Source organism: Dipodomys ordii, unplaced genomic scaffold (genome assembly GCF_000151885.1).
Source record: "Dipodomys ordii isolate 6190 unplaced genomic scaffold, Dord_2.0 Scaffold56, whole genome shotgun sequence".
Lineage (NCBI taxonomy): Eukaryota > Metazoa > Chordata > Mammalia > Rodentia > Heteromyidae > Dipodomys > Dipodomys ordii.
The window spans coordinates 9,722,831-9,737,323 of NW_012267272.1; the positions used below are offsets into that span (position 1 = coordinate 9,722,831).

The 14,493-nt window shown below is 50.2% G+C and overlaps 1 protein-coding gene across 1 annotated transcript; it reads right to left on the reverse strand.

The window, feature by feature from the left end:
- Nucleotides 1-2,834: 2,834 nt before the first annotated feature.
- Nucleotides 2,835-10,310, reverse strand: Nobox (NOBOX oogenesis homeobox). The gene is made up of 9 exons (XM_013021593.1): nucleotides 10,106-10,310; nucleotides 9,728-9,834; nucleotides 9,328-9,434; nucleotides 8,988-9,076; nucleotides 8,524-8,755; nucleotides 7,848-8,182; nucleotides 7,343-7,605; nucleotides 4,798-4,856; nucleotides 2,835-2,952 (listed from the first exon to the last, which is right to left on the reverse strand). Exons 1-9 carry the CDS (start codon nucleotides 10,308-10,310, stop codon nucleotides 2,835-2,837), a joined length of 1,515 nt encoding a protein of 504 aa, XP_012877047.1.
- Nucleotides 10,311-14,493: the final 4,183 nt, after the last annotated feature.

Here is a 14,493-nt window from a genome sequence, read left to right on the forward strand (position 1 = left end):
CCTAGCAACAAGCCAGGCCTATTAAAACAAATACTACAGAATTTCAAGTGTGTGTGTGTGTGTGTGTGTGTGTGTGTGAAGGTAACTACCAAGATTTTGGAAGAGGAAAGTACTAGAAGATATTTAGATAAGATAGAATTGGCAATAGAAAGATTAGACTTCCTGAAATAAGCCTGGAATTAACAAATGAGAAGCAAACAGAGATGAATGAGTATCTCAGTTGAGACATTAAGACAAACAAGATAAACAAATAGAACACTCTTCCTTTAAACCTCAGGTATTTGTTCTTTTGGATATCTGTTGGTTTGCTGTTGATGTTTTGGTGCTGGGATTGACCCCAGAGCCTCTCACCCTGGAGCTTGAGCTCTTCCACAGAGTCACACCAGCTGACACAATTGTCCTATAATCACAGTTCATGGGACTAATTCACTGGATATGAAAATGTACTTGATTACTATCTGTTCCAATGATTCATGATTATAGAAAACCAATCATCAGACTTGCAGTGGCTCACACTTGTAATCCTAGCTACTCAGGAGGCTGAGATCTGAGGACGGAGGTTCAAAACCAGCCCAGACAGGATTATCCATGAGACTCTTATCTCCAATTAACCACCAGAAAGCAGGAAGTGGTGCTTTAGCTCAAATGGTAGAGCGCTAGCCTTGAGCTGAAGAGCTCAGGGACAGCACCCAGGCCCAGAGTTCAAGCCCCATGACCTACAAAAAGAAAAAAAGAAAAGAAAAATACCAAATCAAACCAGACTGAAATGTGTTCTGTACATGGCAATATGTTTCCATAATGAAGTGTACAGATAGCAGTGCTTGGAGAAGCTGAGTGCTTGTTGTCATTGTTCTTCTTTTTGAAGGGGCCTGTAGAAAACAGAAGCTTGTTTGTGTCTTGGATAATACACGGATTGGGACAAGGTTGCAGGAATCGGGGGAGAGGGGGAGGCTCTCAGGGGACAGAATTCGATGGAAGAGAGATGATGTAAGCAGAGATAAAGTGAGAAAGCACTAGGAAGGACCACAGCATTGGTGGGAAGGAAGATTCCATTCTCAGATCACAAAACTACAGCAGGTGGGATGGATGGATGGATGGATGGATGGGTGGGTGGGTAGGTGGGTGGATGGATGGATGGATGGATGGATGGGTGGATGGATGGATGGGTGGATGGATGGGTGGGTGGATGGGTAGGTGGATGGATGGATGGATGGGTGAGTGGGTAGGTGGGTGGATGGATGGATGGATGGATGGATGTGTGGATGGATGGATGGATGGGTGGATGGATGGGTGGGTGGATGGGTAGGTGGATGGATGGATGGATGGATGGATGGATGGATGGATGGGTGGATGGATGGGTGGGTGGATGGGTAGGTGGATGGATGGATGGATGGATGGATGGATGGATGGATGGATGGACTTGAGGTCACCTGACCGGGACACAGAGCTGAAGAGACAAGCAAATCAGATGCAGGTGACACTGCAAGATGATGGGGCAGAAGCCATGTCTTCTTCTAGACTTCTGAACTTTCTAATCTCACTGCCAGATACCTGGCCTCCATCTGGCATCTCCCCTCCTAACCAAATTTAGTTTGTCTCTTCAGAGCATCACTCCCATTGTTTGCTTCTCCCTGAATTCCCTCGTAATTCCCTACCACTAGCTTAACGTCTCTACTTCATTCCTACACACTGGATTGACTTTCCCACTTGCCTCTTCCCTCCCCATCTGCCCACTTGTAATCCTTCAGGGAAAGTTCTACAATCATGTCAGGCTTGACTTTACAACCGTGGCCCCTGCCAAACCATCTATCCAGCTACAAGCACCCAGCCTTTCCCTGCATTTCTCCCACAGTCCCTATATACACGCTCACTTCCCTCTCTCCCTGTCCTCACACCAGTTCCCTTTCCAGTTTCAGAGCATGCAGTCTTCCTGTTTTCTCTTATGAGCTATTTCCATTCTCCCACTTCTGTATCTTTTTAAGTCAAACTGAATAGTCCTGAATGTTTACATTATTTAGTCATAGACCTAGGGCCCATGGGAGGACTTGATCCTCATCCTACCTCTACTCTAGCTTATGCCATTGTGATATTACACTCTGCTCAGCCTTCTGACTTCCATTATTCTCTATCTAAAACTATCAATAGATTTTTTTTTCTTATTGAAATTGAGACCTTATGATCCGGGTTGAAATCCTTTCCAAAATCTCCACCTGTTGTAAGTCTGGGAAATATTGAAATATCTTCTCTAAGTCTCAGTGGATCTGTCCAGTGGATAAGACTTACAAGGTTGTTTTGTGATGAGATTATCCAGCAGAGAGCTAGCCATACGATGAGTGCTGAATGAGTGGTTAGCATCAGAGTTACTAATTTGTCAAAGAACTAAGTTCTGTGTAAAGTAGGAAAGCCATTTCAGCTATTCCTGGCTTCATGAAACAGATGTGCACACAAAATTGGATCTCCTGGATGGCCTTTCACCTAGAAAGGCTTTCTGTTTGTAAAATGGCAGCCTGGCAGTCACAAAGCAAGAGACTCCTCATCAGCAAGAGGAAACAAAAATGAGCCCGGAAGATTTTTCTGTACATGGGGCTGAGGCATCTTTGGGCAATCCTTGGAACCTTGGTGTCTTCTCTCTAGATTGGAATGATTGTATCTTTATTTGCGTGCTTTCTTGCCCAACATCCTCTTCGGCACCTAACGCCCCCATTTCCCATCCAAGGCGACTTCCAGCGACTTCTACCACTGCAATATCCCCTTTCTTCTGCCTCATTCTTTTTGTAACAGGTGCTGTTTCTGTATTAAATGCAACATGTTTGTCTGTCTGTGGATTACTTTTCTCATGCTCTGCTGGTCCTGACTTCACCATTGTTTCCTATGCCAAATAAGCCCACTACCAACATCCAGTACTTCTCTCCCTTATAGACTCCGATTCCACGTTGTTCCTCCATCAAACACCTACCCAGGTAATTATGGGAATTTCACCATCAACATAGACACAGTCTCTATTGTTTCTCCCAATTATAACATTTCCCCTCAATTATGGCTTTTCTTTTTATAAATTGTATTTCCATTACCTTTCAACAAACCAGTTTACAAGTACAATGCGTCTTGATCGATGACACCCCTTTCAACATTCTTCTCTCTCCCTGCCCTCCCTCTTGCCTCAATTTTCTTAATCTTGTAGGATATACATTGAAGTTCATGGCTGCATTTCCTAATTACCAAGGTATTTGTTTGCTTCCTCTTTGCTTATTCCATTTCTCTAAGTTTCTTGCCATGTCATATTGGTTCTTATTTAAATACCCCTCAAGTCTGTGCTTGCTTCACCTCACCCTGCCTTACCCTGCTTAGCTCTCAGGCTAATTCAGTGGCCTTGGATCGTATCCCTGTGACTCCTTTCTAGACCCTCCCAAGCTCATTCTCCACTTGTCTTTCAAAAGCTTGAATCTGGGAATGACATGTTCATGAGTTAGAGCAGCCAGTGCCTGCATTCACTAAAATACAGTCTTCATACCTGGGCACTGGATTCAAGCCTCACCCTGCCCACCCCCATCTCTTCCACCAGCTTCCTCTTCCTCTTCTGCTCAGAGGCCTAGTTACTTGCTAGTAGCAATCTTTCTATCTTCATGGTATTACACTTGTTCTAACTTTTGCCTGAAATAATGTTCTTCCCTTCCCTGCATACCCAAATGCTACTCTTCTTTCTGAGCTGGCTCTATGCCTAGATTCCAAAGCTTTCTCAAGACTGCCTCCTCGCCATGACTTCTTCCGGGCTTCTGACACCTTTGGCTCTCATCGCCAGACCGCACAGCAGAGCATGGGCCTATGTTGTCTCCATCATTCATGTTGTCAGACTTCCCTATGAGACAGGCAGGTCCCAGAAAGCAGTGGAGACATTCGAGTTCCCTTTGTGTTTGTCTAGAACTCTCAGTGTCTGTAAATCCCAGTTGGATTTACAGTGCTTCATTATAACACTCAAATGAGAAGGTATTATATTGTTAGTTTTATAGGAACTGAATCTCTGAATTCTCTTCTGGACTGGAAAAAAAATCACCATTTTTATTTTCGTTTTAGTCCAGAGGGAGAGTTAAAGAATGTATTTGGGTGAATAGGAGATGCTTTACTTCTAAGGAGTCAGATTTGCTGTTAATTGAGGCTATTTAAAACCTGGAATGCACGAAGCAAAAGCCACATTGCCTTTTGTAGCTTATTCCCTTTCTGTGTTCTATTTCTGCAAATGTTTACATAGACATTTAAAAATAAATTCTGAAGGTCTGTCTCATAAAATTACATAAGCAACTGAGGAAAAATATTCGACCAAGAAAAATGGAAAATAGGAACCCAAAACGTTTTAGAAGGGGAGACGGACTGTTTTTAGAAAAGCATGGAACCCTTATAAAGACTCAAAGTGCTGTGAGTAGGGGTGAAGTTCAGAGAAGCGAGAGGGCAGAGGTGCTAGCAAGCTCCAGCAATGAGTCCAGGACTGCTCAGAAGCCTGATGGGTAATAAAGCTAATAAGACAAATGGAGACCACCTTTGGGCCTCTCTCGGGGTACAGGTGTCCTCAGCAAAGTGCTATTGCCAGATTTAGCAAGCACAAATACAGGACACCCAAATATTGCTTAGGACATATTTATACTAAAATGTTCATTGTGGTTTATCTGGAATTCCCATTTAACTGAGCATCCCATATTGCACTGAGGAAAACCAAGCAACCATCCAAGTGATGAAGCTGAGTCTGAGTTCACAGAAAGGGACCCTGGGAGCACTTTGAGGAAGCGTTTCCAGCACCCCCCACACCTGCTGTAAACTACCAGACTATTGTAGGGATCATAAGGAAACCAGCAGTAGATCGCCATCTAGTGGAACAAATTTTGTCATGAAATTTTACAAAATTAAAGGAAATCGATTATTTTTTCTGGAAGTTGGCGAGTAAGGACTCACTCAGCTCCGGCCAACAGCCAAGCCCCAAGGTCCTGAGGTCGCACCGTTAGAAGCGGGGACATCAACGGTAAGAGGTGGAGGTTAGAAGAGGCCAAAACGTGTTTGCCCAGAGGTCTAAGTAGAAAGTGGTAAACAACGGCTCTCCAGTATGCAGGAATTGCTTTTTCTCCAGGAAAATATTAATAGAAAAGTGAGTGGCAGCTACAAGAGCCTTCTAAACATTGGTTCACAAGGGAGACAGGGAAGAACAGGGAAAAAGAACGCAGTTCCAAAAGCTAACATTCTAATGTCAGCGTACGGTCACTGGACCCTTAGAATCCAGGGGTGCACGGTTCCAGGACACTGATGTAGAGGTAAAAACAAGTGCTCAGGACTCAGCGTCCATACCACACTCCACACCAGATGCCTGATTTATTGTTCCCATAATGCCACCAAACTTCTGCAAAGGCCATGTCATCTTTCAACCAATCAGAATGTTTGTGTCACTTACACAAAGCTCATTCCGTTTTACCTTGACTTGGGAGCACCGTTTGCTTTTGGGAAGGCAGATCTTCACAACATGGTGGGCAGGGAAACTCTGAACAAATCACACTGTGATTGTTCAGTTCCACCGCTCTGTCATTAAACACTCCACTTGACCACCGCAGCTGTGCTCCGGTGTTCCCCCTTTTCATGTTCATCCTGTGACCCAACATCGTTCTCTGCTTTGCATTCTACTTCCGGTGTCACAGGCTATTTCTCCCCACTTCTTTCCCATTCCCCTCGCAACCTGTTCCGTCTTACCTTAGAATGTTATGTCACTTTTCCATCTTGAGACCTATGCCCTAGTTTTTCTCTTCTGCTTAGAATAAGATCTGTCCTGAAGTAAATTTCTGTTTTCCTGTTCTATATCCCAATGTTTGCTTATTTTACACACAGTCCCTACTCAGTATTCTTCTTTCCAGTCCTTTTCAAATCTGTCTCTGTTTACCCCTTCTCTCTTAAAATGCTTGTGCACCTACCTTCTTCCTCTCTTATGTTTCTTACATTAAGATCTTAAGCACAGAGCCAGTAAGAAATAGTTAATATTTCTACCAAGTTTGTCATCTGCCCAATTTGGCTCTCCACCACACCAGACAAGGGAGGTACTGAGGTTCAATGTGGATGTGAGACTCACCCCAAGCAACCCAGGCTTGGGGTCAGGTTTTGGTAGCTGGGCACCGGTGGCTCACGCCTGTAATCCTAGCAACTCAGGAGGCTGAGATCTGAGGATCATGGTTCAAAGCCAGCCCAGGCAAGAAAAGTCTGTGAGACTCTTATCTCAATAAATCACCCAGAAAACCAGAACTGGCGCTGTGGCTCAAGTGGTAGAGTGCTAGCCTTGAGCTGAAGAGCTGAGGGACAGTGCCCAGGCCCACAACTGACAAAATAATTTTTTTTTTTGGTGCCTCTGATAGCAGGGATGGTAGACACACACACAAAAAAATACATGGATCCTGCTGCTTGTGATGGTTCACACCTGTAATCCCAGATATTCAGAAGGTAGAGGGGAGGGGGGAGGAGGAGAGTGTAGCTACAAGACCTGCCCAGGAGAAATTATAATACTGTATCTCAGAAACAACCATATATACATATATATATATATATGTATACAACCATATATGCATCCACATATATGTGTGTGTGTGTGAAGGAAATATGAATCCTCCACCCCAGTCCAGTGAGGTTTGTGATCTGAGAGATTGGAGGTGGTAGAGCATCTGAGAACTTCAGTCCACCTGACACACCATTTTAGGTCCCTCTTGCACTTTACCTCTCTTTCCTATCCTCCTCCCCCAAATGATCTTGGAGGAAACAGATCACTGATCACAATATCTGAGACTCCATCTCAAATACCCTGAGGTTTCTCCATTTGGGGCCCTAATTCCCCCACTGTGGTCAGACACAGGCTCAGGGCTGGGTTTTGGATTACAATATGGTTTAAGAAGAATAGGAGGATTTCTTCCAAGGGCTGCCTTCAATGAGTGGGCCAATGTTTTTTTTTTTAATGGAGCCTTTTATCAGCCCAATGAGGAGACATGTAATCATACAGAAAAACCCAAAGGTTTGTGGCTTTATTGCTTTCCATGGACACTGGCTCAGTGTCTCACAAAGAAAGAAAATAACAGAAGCTGCTATCACGTTCAGCAGTGTAACACTCCTCCTTCCTTCAGCAGTGGGGGAAAGGAATGGACCACATTTTTTTCCCCAACCAAAACCTATCAAGACAAACCTATATCAGGGAAACCACCGAGTCCTGACCCAGCCAGCAGATCCCCCAGCGCCTCAGTGACTACACAAAGTCTCGCCCCACTAAAGCAGCTTCTCTTCACTCTTTGGTCCCCCACTCGGGGACGTGACTATTCCTGTCTCTCTCTCTGACCTGTCCAGGTACTGGCTGGTCCAGGGCAGGGGGAAGCTGCTCTGTGTGGGCCTTGCTGATTGAAGGCCCTGGTTCTGGTCTGGCTTCTTCGGGCAACCCATTGAGGCCTGAAGAAGGATGTGTACTCATGGTCTGAGCACAGGGAGTGAGGAATAGATCAGGAAGGAAGCCATTCCCTCCAGGAGGGTATCCCAGGGCAGGTGGGCAAGACAAGCCAGAGAAGGGCATGTCTGGAAAGCAGGGGTCACTCCAAGGCGCTGCACCTGTGGGGCCAGAGAACACAGGAGTTACTGGATAGGATGATGGACAGCAAACCTCCATGTCTTCGGGGACAGAGTCCCGTCTCCTAGTGGAGAAACCCATTGCAAATGGGGGCCATCTGCCAGCACTGGGCTCTCCCTCAGGACCAGAAAGGCTCCTTGGTCCCAAGTGGCCTTCCAGATGCTGAGGCTCTCTGCCACGGCCACCTTCCCAGACACCAAGGTGACTTGTCATGTCAACTCACCTGTATTTCCAACAGGTGGCGGTGGTGGCAGCAAGATCTGCCCTGATGGGGGGCCTGGGAAGTAGCTCTGCGGTGGGCCCCCACTGGGACCACAAGGAAAGGGAAAGAGAGAGTCTTCCGGTGGCAGCGGTGGTGGTGGTGGTGGGAAGGCCAGTGAATTGGGTGTGAGGAAGGGGAAAGGAAACGGGGGGAGGTATGGAAACTGGGCCGGAGGGGTTGGGAAGAGCTGGCTCTGCGGTGGCTGAGAGAATGGGAAGGGCCCCGGCTGACTGCTGCCTTTATAGTCCTGAGACTCCAAGTCTTCCAGGTATGAGCCAGTGGGTGGTGGGGTGAGGCTGGGGGGAACAGAGAGGGTTTAGTGAGATGGCACACAGGAAGTAGTTGCTGTTGTCCTCACTCCACTCCCCCCCCCCCGTCTCTGTGCTTACCCTAACTTGCAATACCATGGCGGCCTCCCCTTTGTCCTTCATTTGCTTCTAACTCTTCCGCTTGTCTCTGCTCTATTGCTCTGATGTTCTAGATCGTTCTTACTCCAGATGCTCTCACCGCTTTTCCTCCCCATCATGTAAACCACTCGCTGTCCATGTCAGCCCTTCCACCTCCTGGGGTGGCTCTTTTCCCCATCTCTACCTGCCCCGGGATGATTCAGGGTGTCCTCCTCCCTCAGTTTCCCTACCTTGTCCCCCATAAACCACAAGGCCCGTCTGTGTGGCTGTTGCCCTTGCGGGGCGCGTCTGTCCTCAGAGGCATGAGCTGGGAAGTGGGGACAGGCCCCGAGGGAAAAGGAAGGTTGGTCCGTCGAACAGGTGGGGGGCTGGAGAGTGGGGGCGTCACCCCTGCCCTCGGCACCCCATCGCTGGGCCGAGTGGCGGTGAGAGTCCGGTCAGAAGTCAGCAGCATGGGGGTCTCTAGAGAGAGAAGGCAAAGTGGGTCTCTATGGATGAGAAGATGGGGAGACAGACACCTGGGATTTCTCATTGGGGTGATGCACAGGGGTCCCATCCCTCCACAAGAGGAATCCCCCTTTGGCCCAGAGCCCCAAAGAGCTTCAGCCCACTTCCAACTCTACCGAGCAAGGATGCTCTATTCCCACTTCCTCCCTCTCCTCTCCCCAGGGGGCCCGCTGATGGGGGGGCTCACCCGGGAAGGTCTCCAGTGGGGGCCCCGCAGGGACAGGGTCTGGCTTTGTGTCCACGGGCCTGGGAGGAGGTGGGAGTTCTGCTGTGGAGCTGGAGGCGGAAAGCAGGAAGACTGTAGTTCCGGTGGCTTCTGGGTTTAAACCAGAGTCCTCGTGCAGGGAAAGGGATGTGTCCATGGGCAATGTCCCCACTGCACAGGACCCTCAAAACACTCACCACCAACCCCGAGAGACGCAGGTCCCACCCGCTCATCCTCCCCTTCCACACCTCAGCATCCCAGTGCGGACTCAGCTTCCTCCCTCTAGAGATGACATAGAGGAGGAGGAGGAGGAAATTCTCACCTGCACTGACCGCTGGCAGGGGTAGGGACTACCAGATTATCCTCCTTTTCTTTCCCGTTCAGTCTCTCCACTTTTCTCCACTTTGCCCGGCGATTCTGGAACCATACCTGTAGCAGACAGACCCAGGAACAGGAGGCATGGGAGACAGGCTCTTGCTCGTCACACTGAGCTACGTGACTACAGGAGGCCAGTTCATCCCTCTGCCCATGTGGCTGTAGAAAAAGATCTTCGTGGTGCCTTGCTCTTCTAGGGCCCAAGGCTGTGGCCCTGTGGATGGGCAGGAAAACATGGCTCTGTCTCCCTGGCCAGATCTCCATGCAGATGGAAGCTGAGCATATACTCTGGGCCCTAAAGGAACGTTTGCCACCACCCCAGCTAACTTTCTGGCTGGCCCCTTTACCATGATGCGCTGGGAGGTGACTCCCACAGTCTGCGCAATCTCCTGGCGCTTGTCCCCGTCCGGGTAGTGGTCCTCTTGGAATACTCGCTCCAGCTCCTCCAGCTGGTCTGCAAGGAGAAATGGGCAGCAGGTGGCGATGTGCCAGGAAAGGAGAGAGGCCCGGCTGTCTCCTGCAGGGAGATCCACTGTCCCCAGCCTCCAAAGCCTTGAGGCGCGGTTAGTTTCCCAACCAGCCAGACCTTCCTTCTCTCTGTCTTCCTTTGGAATGACATGATACACATGGTAGCCTCACAAAGCAAGATTCCCATTTCTTCCCCCTTCCCATGGGTGACCCCTCCTCCCACATCACCTCGACTTTGGGAGGGGTGGGGGACTTACCCGAGCGATACAAGGTTCGAGTCTTTTTTCGAACTTGGCACGTCACTTCCGGCGGTCCTTTCTTCTGCTCTGCGTTTTGGTTGCTCTGGGCCAGTGTACTGAGGAGGTGTGCCAGGTGAAAGTGGCCTGGCCCGGGCCCCGAGCCCGAGCCTGCAGGTATTGGTTTGTGGGTGGCACCGACAGAGTCAGGGTCACCCAGGCCCATGGTGCTGGGCTTTTTCTGTTTGTCAGGAACTGGAGAAATGGGCCTCTTCACTGTTTTCACTTTTCTTTCTTGGAAGGAGCAATCCTCCCCTGGGGGCAGAGGCCTGGATGTAGTTTGGGTTTGGTCTTCATAGACAGCGTGGCATCTGGGGGGCACACACGCCGCCCAGGCCTTGGGCCCGGTCACCTCTGCCGAGGCTGTTGGCAGTAGCTTCTCCCCTGTGCTGCCACTGAGGAGTGACGGCTCTTCACCCGGGGCTTCCTCAGCATGCAGGCTTGAGCCCCGGGGTGCTTTTTCTGGCTCAGGCTCAGGGATCAGGGCTTTGCCTCCAGCTTCCTGGCCTGTGGAGAGCAGCAACCACTGTCCTCAGCCCCAGAGAGAAGAAGCTAGCACTGACAAGTACCACTTCCTGCTCGGCAAAGGCTCTCCTGTTGGATCCTAAACTTGCATTTGCTCACCTACTGAATGGGAATCATATAGTCAGGTCTCCCTCTGGGAGCTGCGTGCGTCACACTGTGTGTCAATGAGCTGATTCAGTTTGGAAGATGGAAACAAACACCAGCAGTTCTGAATGGGCACTTAGCTCAGGGTACGAGAACAATCCGGGGAACAGCTCCTCGGTCCTATTCTAGACATTTGGGGTGTGAGATAAGAGCACTGGCATCTCTTTGGAGAATTCTAAGGAACAACTGCTGGGAGTGGGATGAGAAAAGCAGATGTGGGAAACTGTTTCTAGAGCGAGCTCAGGCATTGCTGCTGCAGAGGCTCGGAGAGAGTCACGCCCAGACAGGGTGATCAAAGGGATAACAGGCTGGTGCTGGGGGCTCATGCCTGTAATCCTAGCTACTTTCAAGGATGAGATGGAGGCCTGCAGTGAGGATTGAGCCAGCCAGGGCAGAAAAGCCCATGTGACCCTTAGCTCAAATTAGCCATCAAAAAAAGCCACCAAATGGAGCCGTGATCCAAATGGTACAGCATTAACTTCAAGCCAAAAAAAAAAAAAAAAGCTCAGGGCCAGCACTCAGGCCCTGAGTTCAAGCCCCAGGACCAGCACAACAATGCATAAATAAATAACTTCTGGACTTTAGGGCACAATCTTGCCTTTGAATATCACATTGTTTGGCCAATGCACGGGTCATCATGGTCCCAAACTCTACCACCATGAAGTATAACTCACAGTCCCTACTCTTAAGAAAACTACAAGCCCGGTGCCCATGCCTCATGCCTGTAATCCTAGGTATGTAATGGGCTGAGATCTGAGGATCTTGGTTCAAGGCCAGCGCATGCAAGTAAGTCTATAAGACTCTGATCTCCAATTACTACCAAAAAAGACAGAAAAAAGACAGAAGTGAAGCTTGGTTCAGGGATAGTACCTAGGCCAGTTCAAGCCCCAGGACTGGTGTGTGCACGCACACGCACGCACGCACGCACGCACACTCAAGGGGGGGGATATTAGGAAGAACCACTCTAACCCTCCCAGAATCTCTTCCTAGAACTCTTTTTGGTCTGGCAATTCATGCATGCTCCCTCCTTAGGTTAGACCTCTCTTCACTGATAACCCAAGAGGAGCCCATCACAAACTAACCTCCCCTCCATACATCCTCAAAACTCAAAACTTGCCTTGCTTCCTTTTTTTTTTCTTTTGGTCAGTTGTGGGGCCTGAACTCTGGGCCTGGCACTGTCCCTCAGCTCTTCAGCTCAAGGCTAGAGCCCTACCACTTGAGCCACAGTGCCACTTCTGGCTTTTTCTGCTTATGTGGTGCTGAGGAATCGAACCCAGGACCTCATGTATGCAAGGCAAGTGCTCTACCACTGAGCCAACTTCCCAGCCAGCCTGGCTTTCTTTCTAACCCTGCTCCATACATGAGGGTAAGTTAGCTCCTTTTACAGATGAATACTTTGTTTCATGTTCTCATGAAAACACTCCTATCAGATGAAGTGGGGGTTTTAGGGTGAGTTATTAGAGCGCAGGGCCACACACTCTGCTCTCAGTCTCTGTATCATCGAACACCACACTTCCCAGCTCCCCTCCCCAATGCTCAGTCAGAGAATTGCTTCATTTCCAACGAAAATGCAGACTTTTGGAAATGAATGCCAACTGGAGACTAAGGAGGCTTGGTTATTGTAAAGGAGCCGTGTGTCTGTCCTCACGTAGAACCGGCTCTCTAGCAATGCATAACGCAGGGGACTGAGTCGTTGGGAGAGGAATCAAGCAGAGGAAATGTGTGCACCAGCCAGTCTGACGCTGGTGGAGGCCAGCAGACCTCCTAGCAGGTTAGGGGTCCAGGGACAGCAGCCGGATGGAGGGGAGGCGGGGAGGGGTGCGGGCGTAGCTTTGCAGCAATTTTGGAGATTTTAGCATAGAAATAAACCGGGTACACAGCCGGTACTCCATGAAGACACACCTATCACCTGGTTTGGAAAGAGGTGCTCATCAATCAAAACTAGACTAAGACGTTATCTGGGGGGCTCAGGCCCAGCGTCTTCTAGTGGGAGCCTGACTGGACCCTCAGAGTCCTGTGGTCATCCCCCTTCTCCCCCACAGCCCAGCGGCCTACCCAGCCTCCATGGTGGTACTGGTTTTTTGTGTTTTTTTTCGTTTGTTTTTGGCCAGTCCTGGGGCTTGAACTCAGGGCCTGGGCACTGTCCCCGAGCTTCTTTTTGCTGAAGGCTAGCGCTGTACCACTTGAGCCACAGCACCACGTCCAGCTTTTTGTGTTCGTGTGGTTCGGAGGAATCGAACCCAGGGCTTCATGCATGCTAGGCAAGCGCTCTACCACTGAGCCACACTCCCTGCCTCTTCCACGGTGGTCTTGGGGCAGCTGGGTGGCCGCAGGCCCCCACAGACTCAACCAGTCCCCCCCAAGCCCGACCCCCTGTGCACGCTCACCCTGCGCTTTCTTGCAGGGGTTCCTCGTGGGATCCATGGCCCGGACTCCACCTCAGCCGCACGCCCAGGACGCAGACCCCGGGCGCGGCCTAATGAAGTCTGCGGGGCGGACAGGTGTGCGGAGTCCGCACCGGCACGCGCATGCGCACTAGTGCGCTCGGGGGTCCCCCTACCCCCCCCCAACGCCCAGCCCAGCCCAGGCGCAGCTCTGCACAGCACCTGCAGCGCCTCCCACGCTGGGGTGGCCGGGGTCTAGACAGCCAGTCTGCCGGGGTCTCTCCCGGGGCCAGGTCGACCCCTGGCCTCCCACAGCCCCGCAGGCACCCCATGACTCCACCTGGTTGAGGCCCTGTGGGTGAATCGTGGGTGGAGGCTTCTGGAATCCCCTACCGAGGGATCCTGTCTCCTGTCTGCTCACCCGGTTAGGTCCAAATCTCAGAGTTAATGAGCCCCCTGCCCAGTTCCCCCCCCCAAAGTCCTTGCACTGACTGGAGGCCCGCACTGCGCAGCTGAAGGTGCATGCCTTTAGGACGGGGTACACAGCAGGAGCAGGGAGCAGGCAGGAGCTAGTGGAGGTCTGGTTATTCTGTTTGTTCTCATTTGATAGCCAGCTCACTTTCCGTCTCTGAGGGAGAAGGGAAGTTGTCGTCTTGGGGGACAGCCAACAGGGGTGGATTTATATGATTCATCCTTCGTGGGATGTGTCTGAGCCTCTGTATAAGGGAAAAAAATACAGAATTGTAAACTGATTGCTGGGAGAGGCTGGGGAGAGAGGGCAGGCCGGGCTCCAAACAGGTGCTGGGAGCTGGGGGAGGGAGGGAGAGGTCCTGACCCGAGTTCAGGTGTTTTCATTCTAGAACTGAGATACTCTGGACACCGGGTGCTTTCATGCTGTATAATCAGCTACTGGGACATTTACCTGGGCCTTAAGTGGTTTTCAGGGGCGCCCCCGGCACACGTGGATGATAAGCGTGTATCTCTAGAGCGGGGTGAACATTTGGCCTCTCATTCGTGTTCCTCTGACGACAGACTATCCTCTGGTTTTTGGATGGCCCCGTTTCTCTGAAAGCATTGGATGCTGTGGCAGCGGGGAGAGGAGGGGAGTTAAGTGGGGACCGTATTGTAAGCGGAACACACCAGGTCTCCAGGTTCAACACAGGGAAACAGTCAGTCGTTACTGTATGCCAGGCCCTATGGAGAAATGACTGCCTGGCCCCCAGAAGTTTCCTGGCAATTGGATGAGTCACATCAAAGCTATGTGGTAGGGGTGAGTTCCAAGTGCGTGTGGAGGGG

What these genes read in the sequence shown, in the direction of transcription:
- Nobox (XM_013021593.1), bottom strand. Translation starts at nt 10,310, where the DNA reads ATGGGCCTGGGTGACCCTGACTCTGTCGGTGCCACCCACAAACCAATA. An exon ending in ACCAGCCAGTACCTGGACAG is followed by an intron (nt 4,857 to 7,342) that starts GTCAGAGAGAGA and finishes TTGTTCCACTAG; the next exon opens with ATGGCGATCTACTGCTGGTT. An exon ending in AGTCTGGTAGTTTACAGCAG is followed by an intron (nt 2,953 to 4,797) that starts GTGTGGGGGGTG and finishes TTACCTGGGTAG; the next exon opens with GTGTTTGATGGAGGAACAAC.